Source organism: Molothrus ater, chromosome 1, assembly GCF_012460135.2.
Source record: "Molothrus ater isolate BHLD 08-10-18 breed brown headed cowbird chromosome 1, BPBGC_Mater_1.1, whole genome shotgun sequence".
Taxonomy (NCBI): domain Eukaryota; kingdom Metazoa; phylum Chordata; class Aves; order Passeriformes; family Icteridae; genus Molothrus; species Molothrus ater.
The window spans coordinates 65891744-65902428 of NC_050478.2; the positions used below are offsets into that span (position 1 = coordinate 65891744).

The 10685-nt window shown below is 41.3% G+C and overlaps 1 protein-coding gene across 1 annotated transcript in view; it reads left to right on the plus strand.

Moving 5' to 3' along the window:
- The window catches only part of ELOVL2 (ELOVL fatty acid elongase 2), a 51172-nt gene extending 40487 nt beyond the window's left edge, over positions 1-10685 (plus strand). Inside the window, exons 4-8 of the mRNA XM_036406431.1 lie at positions 1759-1836; positions 2396-2567; positions 4605-4729; positions 6877-7011; positions 7637-10685. Of these exons, the coding sequence (XP_036262324.1) occupies positions 1759-1836; positions 2396-2567; positions 4605-4729; positions 6877-7011; positions 7637-7765 (639 nt within the window). The 3' untranslated portion in view covers positions 7766-10685. The remainder of the gene's footprint in view (positions 1-1758; positions 1837-2395; positions 2568-4604; positions 4730-6876; positions 7012-7636) is intronic.

The following is a 10685-nucleotide window of genomic DNA, read 5'->3' on the forward strand; positions in this document are numbered from 1 at the left end:
AACAGAGTTCTTTGGCAAGGCTCACTCTACTACTTACCAGATGGTTAAAAAAAGCAAACAAAAAACCAGCATCACTTAATCCAGACCAAAAATATCCCCAAGGTATCTCCATTGAAGACTGCAGCTCCTGACATGTGGTAAGACACTACCTTCCTTTCTCAGGGCTTTACCTAGGACCTGCTGGGCAATCAACTGGCCCTCACTCCTGACCTTTAATACACAAGGAGACAACACGCAAAAGATTTTTCAAAAATCAATCCATTGTAATAATTCACAAATTGGAACAGTTGTAAAATAGACTGATCAAAATATTGAAAATTGCACATTTTCCAGCAAATTCTGTGAACCAACATTTTACCTACTGCAGCAGAAAATTTTGAGGCGAAGTTTCTTCAGCAAAGCAGAAAAATATAAAGGAATATGTTGTTCAATTGTTACATATAATTTATCTATAAAACACTCATTAGCTGTATACTGTCATCTCTCTCTGCAATTTCTATGGGCTGTTTTGGCCACCTAAAACAGCTAAGTTCATATTACAGGGACAATGACAGAGTGTGACCTCAGAAGAAAAATAGTAAAAGACTGTGGTTCTCCAGGTTTCAGTGCATTTTAATGTGAATTTGTAATAAGCATTGTAGGCTGCTTTCTAATCCTCTGGATATTATCAATAATAACTTTTTAATGTATTTACTCTAGGAATTAATTTATTTTGATCACTGAGGATGTCTCTGCTTCACTTTTATATAGACTGACACAGATTCAACACAGAACAGTTCTTTTCATTGTGAACTAGAGGGAAAACTTCTGTGCTGACACACATCATTCCTGTGAATGTAGCTCCAGAGCTGAAAGTGACCCCCTTCTCTCAGCATCTTGCAATTCTGCTTACAGCATAGCACTTGGATGCATTTCTCCCACCTTCACTCTCTGCAGTGTCTGTAGAGGGTGAGAAAGACTCCAGAACACGAGTTGCCCAGTTTGTCCCCAAACCCACTTTGCACTTACTTGAAAATTAGCAAGACCTTCTAAAAATCAACGGATTCTACATGGCATTTATAAGCAAGAGATGATGCTCCCTCTTCCACAAGGGCTGCTGAGTGCTTTAGGTGGCTGTTGCTATAAAAATATTCCATATTGGAGACTACCATATGGTTTTCTAGAAACCTGCTCCATCCCAGTGCTGCACTCTGATATTTCATTGCTCTGCTTCCCCGTGTGACATGTGCAGAATCTAAGAAATTGCTTGTGTGCTATCCACGCCCCCACTCAGCACCGTGCCTGCTCGCCTTCACTTCCTCCAGCATTTAACAGTGGAGGAGAGAGACATGTATGGCATTAGGAAATGTTTCTCCCATTACACTACTTTGCATTTGCCTTCTGTTTGCTTGGCAAACAGGGAATTTTTCTCAAGGACAGCTTTGTATAAGCAGCTCTGTTCATACTGCTTCAGGACAAAGATACACTATTCCAGCATTTTCTTTGGAGCAAGGATTTGGAGGTACATTAAATAATGAGAGATTTTAATGCATGCCTTGAAGGCTCTAAAGCCAGAGAAAGAGAAGAAATGCATCATTTCATCTCTCCAGCTTAACTGATGCCTTTCCCCTTTCAAAATACAAGATATTAGCAAGTTGTCTGGTTCAACAGCATCAGTTCATGGAAGGAGTGGATACCCACCAATGAGGACAGAACAACTGCAGGGGGAAAAACCATTCCATCTGTTCATGAATGTAATTCCTCTGCTTTCTCTTCCAGCTCATCCTTGCCACATGGGAAGGCGGCTACAACCTGCAGTGCCAGAACCTCCACAGTGCAGGGGAGGCTGATATCCGGGTGAGAGACAAAAGCAGCTCAACCCCCAGCATCCTGTCTGTTTTAACTGTCTTTAACTGTCCTAGGACATACCCTGAGCTCTGATAAAATGTCTCTACTATAGAGGATAGATTTCATTGTATTGAGTATCAAATTTAGATTTTTTTTTCGAAAGAAGAATCTGGCAGCAAAATCTGTTCAGGGTCAAGGAAATGGTAGCACCCTTAAAAAAACCGAACAAACAACCCCAAAATGAAGCAAAACCCCACCCACAAAACTGCACCTTTGGAAAAAAAATCCAACAAAACAATTAGAAAACTCTTTCTCAAAGTTTATATAATTATCAAAACATAATTTAAGAAAAATATTTATACAATTTCTTAAAAGATGTGGTTTTTTTTACAAAACTGCTTCATTGAAAAGCAAATTAAAATTGAAGACAGAGGCTGTGCTTCTCCTTTAATAGCATATTAATGCCTTCTGGGAAGTTGCATGCCTAGGGAGTGAAGAGGTACAGAAATATTTAAGCAATTGTATGGACAGATATTGATCTCCTGCTCCTTTGTTCTTGCATGTACAGGTAGCCAAGGTGCTGTGGTGGTATTATTTTTCCAAAGTAATTGAATTCATGGACACTATCTTCTTTGTGCTGAGAAAGAAAAGCAGCCAGATCACCTTCCTTCACGTGTATCACCATGCCACTATGTTTAACATTTGGTGGTGTGTTCTGAACTGGATACCTTGTGGGCAGAGTAAGTCTTTGTTTGCTTCATCACCTGGGGTCTAAGTCAGCTGCAGCTGGGGAGGAATCACATCACCATGCAAAGGAACTGTGTCACTGTGCAATGTGAGGGCACCTTTACGGTTCAGAGCCTTTCAGAACTGCTGACCACCTGCAGAATGCAGGAAAGTTAAAAGCATGGCTAAAAGTTCAGGCCAAAAATACCTGAGTGTTAGGCCTTAGACTTTTCACTTAGCTGCCACAAACCCATGTATTTACTTCTCTTCAAACCACTTTTAAGCATCGCAGTACTGAGTAGCACAGAGAGCTAGCACACACAAGACCTACTCCAAAAGCAGATGCAGGAAGAAGTCAGGACCCTGGTAAGGCCTTTATCAATCACAACAAATAAAATCAATGGCCCTTTTACAGGCTCAACTCTTGTATACATCAATCTCTGCTTTAGCAAGATACTTTACTTAGTCACTAATTAAAATACCAGTTTGAGTTTGTTCTGTTTCTTATGAAAATACGTCCTCAGAAGGTTATAGTAGCTGTCATCATCTTCCCTGTTAGGAAGGGATCTATGGTACCACAGGCTGGTCACTTGGCATTTGTATAAGTCCAAACAGCAGAGAACTACTTCAGCTGTCTCACAACAGGCACACTTTTCCAGGGCTTCACACAGCTAGAGGCTTCCTGTGGAACTGCTTTCAAAATTGAGAAAAAACCCAGTTTTCCAGCAACCTATTAGAGTGAGTTACCTCGCCCATTGCAACGTTTGTAAAGAAACTTGTGCAGGTCTTTATCGGAGCTAAAAGCAGAATTCACATTTGTTGGCACTTACTGTGGACAGCACAAAGTCAAAGTAAATCAGCATTAGAGGTGGAAGCAGGGATCAGAGATTTCATAGTGATTAGGAGCTATTTCTAGAGGTGTAAACAAATCAATAGGGGTTTGTGCTTTGTATTGTATGGTCCCCACACTTTACACTAGTGCTGCACTACTGTAATTAAACCAGCAGCTAAGTAATTAATCAGTGGCAAAATCAGAACAACTGGTGAGTCCCTCTTGTAGTTGTAGCACTGCCAACTCACAAGCACACAGCAGAGAGTAGTGCTGCTGCTTCTCCACAGTCTGCAAAGTACAGAGGATAATTAATTTCCTCTAGAACTAGTATTCACTAAATGTAACTAATAAGAGCAGCAAGGTATTATCGGGGATAAAAGTCTATAAACGTGCATCTAGCAGAAGTGTCAATGAAGAAAACAAGAGTGGTGATCAAACACAGGCACAAAAGGCTGGTTTAATTCAGAGTAAAGCCCTTGCTACTGCATCAGAGAGCAGAGTACAGAAGCCTCCCAGGGTCCTAAGCTACATACCAGCAGCAAAGACATCAGCAGCATCGTTTAAAGCTTACAGGAATAATGGAAAGACTTAGCAAGAAGAGCTTTAGGAGAGGGGGAAAATAGCATGTAAACTACAGAATAAGAAAAAGTAGAGGAGAAGAAAAATACCAGATAAAAAGACAAAATTCAGCATAAGAACAACCCTCTAGGAAGTACCGTTTGGTTTTTCATTTGTCCCTAGGAGAGCACCTCTACACATCAGGAATGTCTTTAGCAAGAAATAAGCATGGAAGGAATATGTTGTCATCTTATTGCAGGGATTCCATACTGTTGTCTACTTATCACAAGGGTTTCAAACCTTCTTGGTGTTTCTCATGGGCAGCTCCTCAGAGCACTGCCGCTTTCTTCTTCACAAAGCAGCCAACTGACTCCAGTTCTCAACCAGCCATCCCACTCTTTTATAGCACTCTTCTTCTCATGGCTTACAGCTGTGGCCTGTTAAAGTCAGGCCTGTTCCTAATCTTTGATAATTGGCCCAGCTGCAACTCCTTAGGGGTAAGATTACTTTCTACACTATCTTTATTTTCTTATATTCTATCCCCCTACAGGAACACTTACATTTGCAAGAGATTCAATATAGAAGCAATACAACGAGCAATAATATCTCTCACTTTTTAGCAGTTGGTACTTAATTATTTTTCCCTAATGGATTTTTGTAGGCTTCTTTGGACCCACTTTAAATAGCTTTATCCACGTGCTTATGTATTCTTACTATGGACTGTCAGTCATCCCTTCCATGCGCAAATATCTCTGGTGGAAGAAATACCTCACTCAGGCACAACTGGTATGTATCTGTTTTACTCTTATTTTTAACTACCAGAAATCCTTCAAAATGTGAGAGAGAACTAAATGAACTATAGGTAAACATTGTTATTTACACAATTAACCCAGTTAGAATTGAACTATCTAAACTAAACTATCATACAGCATAAGTCACTGGTGCAGCTTGATAAAATTTAATGAAGGAAATTATGTTCAGAAGTGTTTTCTGTAGAAAACAAACAGTAGAAACTCTTTAGTCCACAAAATTCTGTTAGTTTTGAACCATTGCATAGAAAATGACTGCTCCTTAATTGTGGAAAAAACTGATTTAAAAGTCACAAAAAATGTCTGACAGAGCCAGCTCCAAGACAGACTCCCCTGCTGGCCAAAGCTGAGCCATCAGCAAAGCTGGGAGCACCTCCATGATATCGTATTTATTCAAGGGTGAAAAACATAGCACAGCAGCTGAGAGAGAAGACAGGAAATGTGAGAAGCCCTGCACTTACCCAGGTTGGAACAGAAGGAGGGAATTAGCACCAAAAACTCCCCTGCAGCCTATGGTAAAGATGCTGGTAAAGCTGTTCCCCTGCAGCCCATGGAGGACCCCACGCTGCAGCAATGGACATGTCTGCCCTGAAGGAAGATACAGCCAGTGGGGAAATAGGTTCCTATGGACCCATGGAGAGAGGAGCCCACCCTGGAGCAGGTTGGCTGGCAAAATTTGTGACTCCATGGGGGCCCACATAGGAAAAGCCTGTTCCTGAAGGACTAGACCCTGAAGGAAGGGACCCATGCTGGGGCAACTTGTGGAGAACTGCAGCTCATGGGAAATACCCATACCCACATTGGAACTCCCTCCTGTGGGAGGGACCCCACACTGAAGCAGGGAAAGAGTGTGAGGAGAAAGGAGCAGCAAAGCCAAAGCAATAGGGGCTGACTACAAACCCCATCCCCCTGCACCACATGGAAGGAAGTAGAGAAGTGAAGTTCAGAAGTGAAGTTGAGCTTCAGAAGAAACAGGTGTTTAGAGGAAGGTGGTTTTAATTTTATTTCTTGCTATCCTTCTGTGTTATTAATTGGCAGCACTTGAAACTAATCATCCTTAACTCAAGTCTAATTTGTTTATAAGAGTAATAGGTAAGTTTTATCAATTACCCTCCCTAACTTTATCTTAATCCATAAATTCTTTTCATCTTATTTTCTCCCCCTGCTCTACTGAGGAGAAGAAGGGAGAGAGCTGCTGGGTGGGCAGCTGGCAGCCAAGCCAGGTTAACCCACGACACAGTGGTACAACTGCAAAATGATGTAAACAAACTTTAGGCAATACAGAAATTGACTGATTACTAAAAGTCTGTTCCACTTGTTGCTGTACCTGGGGAAATGAGCCACATCAAAAGCTTCTATCAACAAGATATAAGGCTTGATATGAAATAAAGTTTCTTTTACTTTTTTTATCTTAGAGTCTGTTCATATTATTTGGAAGTTGAGATTTTTGCAGTGAGCTTTAAAATGCCTATGTAGAAATTTGCTTAGCAAGAACTGCTTCTCTGAGACCATCCCTGCAGGTGAAACACTGCAGTGCTGGAAATGCACCTCAGTACACTGGTTTGAGGGGACACTTATTTGGCTGAGGAGAATCAGTGTGGGCTGTGGCTGACAATTCTAAATACAGAAGAGTCTCTGCAGTTTCTTCCCTGTCTCATTTTTGCTTCCTTTGTCCCCTCCTTAACTCCATTAATGCAAGTGATAACCTATCTGAACTTCTTGGACCTGAGTTTTGCATTTTCTGCTCAGACTTCTAAAGCTATTGCCAAGAATCTTCAGAGTTTCCTCCAGTTTCTGCCCAGCAACAGAGACAACAACTGTACCTGTCACAAGGACTGGAAGATAGAACAAAATCTACTAAATCTCAGAGGGAAAAAAAGCTTCCCTTTTGTCAGCTAGGCCTATAAACTTACTTTTAGAAACCTCTGACCCCTTAGGATTTTATTTAATTTCACAAGAGCACCATTTTAACTTAACCCTCACAATGCATTCAGAGGTTATAAAGGGATACTTTTCAAGAGTACTCAAACTTTTATGGGGCAGGACTAGGGGACATTGCTGTGTCTGATTTAGCTAGCACTGACCTCTTCTCAGCAAATACACCTGCATATCTTCTCTCCACAGATCCAGTTTCTGCTCACTATCGTGCACACACTCAGCGCAGCTGTGAAGCCATGTGGATTCCCGTTTGGCTGCCTCATGTTCCAGTCCTCCTACATGGCCACACTAGTCATCCTCTTCATCAACTTCTACATTAAGGTAAGCAGTCTTCTGAGAGCTCTCTGACAAAGATGGGGGAAAACAGAACTTTTTGGATAGCAGTCTGGGTGGACTCAGATGTAGAATGACCATGAGTGCTTAAAATATGTTAGTCTTAAAATATATACATCATTTAAGAATAACAGATACAGTCATGTCTGAGAGAGAGAGTTACTCAGTAGTGATGACCTCCTCATTGCAGGTCAACTCTTCTGCACTTGTATAGCAGGTCAGGTACTGCATTTAGTACATAGGATGCCTGAATTTGCTTTGGTGGGCAAATTTTTGAGTCTTTCTCCTCCTTAGGGAAAAAGAAATAGAGCCCTGTTTTGCCTTGTTTACTTCAACATCTTTAGCAGGGAGTGCTCTAGCGTGCCTACATACATAAAGCTTTTAGTGTACAAGGCTTGAAATCTCTTTTGACATTGAGAAGTATTACAGTAAGGCTAGTAAAGTAAAATCACCCACAGCAGTGAAAAGGCTACTATCTCCTAATGCAGTCTGAAGCAAATATATACGTCTGCATCAACAAACAGCAGACAAGTTCCATTTACAATTAACCATAAGCAGTGGTTGGCAGGCTTTAAACTAGTCCAAATATTTATTTTGGATTTTGCTTTTATAGACATACCGGAAAGCACCTTCAAGAACAGCTGTAAAGGAAACCCCTGCCACAACAGAAATCAAGAATGGTTTCCATAAGGACTACTTTGCTGCTGCCAACGGATTGCAGAATAATAAGAAGGCACAATAAGTATAGTGTTTCCTATGTTTTTTTTTTTCTAAAGAGAAAAAGAAGAAAAAAGACTGAATTACAAGCTTTAGCTTAAAACCTATTTGATTACATTTATCAGTTGTTTGTACCAGACACTTATTAATGTACTTCTATTTAGGTTTTAACAAAATGAGTAGAATTACTTGTCTCGTCAAAGATCAACATCAGAACAAAGAAAGCCAAGATCTTTCTCATATGAAAAAGAAAACCTTTCTGATCTCTAATGCTGACACAAAAACGCCTTATGAAATTCTTGATGGATAAATCCATCAATGCCTTCAAAAGGTTAGGACTCTGTTCAGACTAATGTGGTGAGCACTTTCTGTGCATGTGAGAGGTCTTGAGGCAAAGCTTCACAGTGCACCCAGTACATCCAGCTGAACTGCAGCCAAGGCCAAGAAAATAAAGGAGGGGTGGCAGGAAAGGTGAGAATTCCATCACCATACCCCTCTTTTCTTCTTCTCAGCAATTCCCCAAAGCACACTAGCAAGGTAGGATTTGATCTTGTGGGAGCCCTGGGGAAGGACATGATAGAGGGCAAAGCCCAGGTGGACCATCCCATAGTTTTCAGGCAGTTGTGGCTCCATAGTCACTTGCTTTACACAAGTGCAACCTGATTCAAATGCCAGGAAGGCTGGCAGGAGCTTTCTGTTTCAGGAGGCTGGGCTGGTAGTCCCTGGCACTGCCCAGAATGGAATTCTGAACATAGAGCAAAACAAGTCACTTTGGATGTGCTAACTTAACAGAAGTTCTAGGTAAATGGATTTTGAAAGAAATAGGGTCATGCAAACTTAAGGCAGATAAATCCCTTGAATGTAAATGTGTGTAAAGTTAATCCTATACAAACACTGCTAATTCAAAGCAAACTGTCATGCTACATATTAATAGACTAGAAGATGCAGAAAATTTGTGAGTTCAGCAATGAGCCAAGCAGGTTATACAGGAGTTTCTGTGGCAGGTGGACCTTACTCAGACTGGTCTCTGGCTGGAGAAACAGATGGGACTGAGGCACAAGCTGCAGACAGCTTCTGCTGTCTGCAGCTATAAAGGTGTCTCCCAACAGTCCATCACCATCTCTGTTGCTTCAGTTCACTGCATTTACCCCCACTTAAATGCTTAGAAATGAAGAATATCTAGAGTTAATTTCATGAGTCTGCCCTCACCCATTTCTCATTTAGCCCACTTAATTTCCTCTACTAAAAATAGACACAGACTTTTTTTCCTCACAGTGAAGTAGTTCGGATCTCTTCCATTCTTGTGTATAAAATTCTCTTGACAAAAACAACTTTTAGAGTCACTCCAGCCCAGCAAGTCCCTTGAACTGAAGCAGTTCCGTAAAGGAAATATGTCCTCTCACTCCTGTCACCTTGCAGAGTCCCATGGCAGGAGGAGGACAAAACACATACCTAGCCAACACAGAGGGCCCAAGCAGCCAAAGAAGGCCCACATGTAGAAGAGGCTGTCCCAAATCCTCCTGTCCAATTTTTCTCCACTTCTAGAGGGTCAGTTATCCCCTCCAGATATCCCCATTTAGATGATCTGCTGTCAGGAGGTCTTGGAGACTGCAGGCATAAAGGCAGGAGGAAGGTTTATCCCAGGGAGCAGTATGGATACAGGGCAGCCAGCCTCACCAGGAGAGACCACAGACCTGAGGGCTTGTGGATAGGAAGGAAAGAAGCTGAGGAAGTGGTACAGTAAGGGAAGAAGAACAGATGGGGTTGTCCAGTAAAAGCAAGAGGAGAAAAGGGCATGAAGAAGGGTGTCTTGTGTCAGAATTCTGCTTGACTGTGTGCTTGGAAGTCCCATTGAATGCCATCTGTCTCCAGCCAGTTCCAGCTCCATTGCAATGTGGACAAAACTTTTCTGCTCCAGCAGAAAACAGAAATTCCCAAAATACTACAGCAGAAACAGCACCTCTTAGCAGCCTGACTGCTGAACTTCATCGTGAACTGGGTGACCAAAATAACTGCAATATTCAAACACTTTTACACCACCACACCAGCCTAGATGTAACTGGTGCATATTCACATTTGCTCCCCTCTTCATGAAGATGGTCATGAAACCTCACTTACTGAAAGTCAGCGTTTTATTTAACACTCAATAAGGGGGAAAGCAGCCACCCAAAAGACAAAACCCAAACAAAAAAAAGCCAAGAACCCTGCATTCACAAAAGCCTGGACACTGTATGCATATGCTATTTCTCTCTGGCCCTTCCAGAACCTTTACAGGCATTTCTGATTGATACTGTAAAAATTCCAAGATGTAAGAAATTAGTGGGTTTGACTGAGGGTGTTTAACACAGCCCTGAGTAAAGGGAGAGCTTCAGAGCTCTGTAGAAATTGGTTTAATACTGGAAGCCTGGGTAAAGGCAGAGGAATTTGAAGGAGCTGACAAGATAGTGAACAAGGCAATGAGCTGGACCCTTCATCTAAGGCAGGCAACACAAGGGTTGTGTGGCCCAGCATGGATTTTAGGCCGAGTGGAGTCCATAATCTTTTGATGGCAAAGCATGCATTTGACTATCAAGGTGGAAAGCGTCAGCTGTGCTAAGTGTTAAAGTTTACTATGGCAATCAAACCCACAGATATTGTCTTTTGTTCTGTTGAAACCTCATTCAAAAGAAAAGGAAATAAATGCCTTACTTGAAAATTCAAAGGGCTGGGGAAAAAAAAAAAGAAAATGAAAAAAAAAAAAAAAAAAAAAACAAAGGAAAAAACCAGATGGTCTCAGACCTTGCAGATCCAGATCAGCCATGAAGGCTGGAATCAGGTATGTTTAAAATTCTTCAGATATGTCTTAACATCTTCAAAATGCCGCTACTTTGAAGAAAGAAAAGCATTGACTTTTTAAACTGATTTTCCTGTAATACATAACACTGTAAATAAACAAATTTTACTAT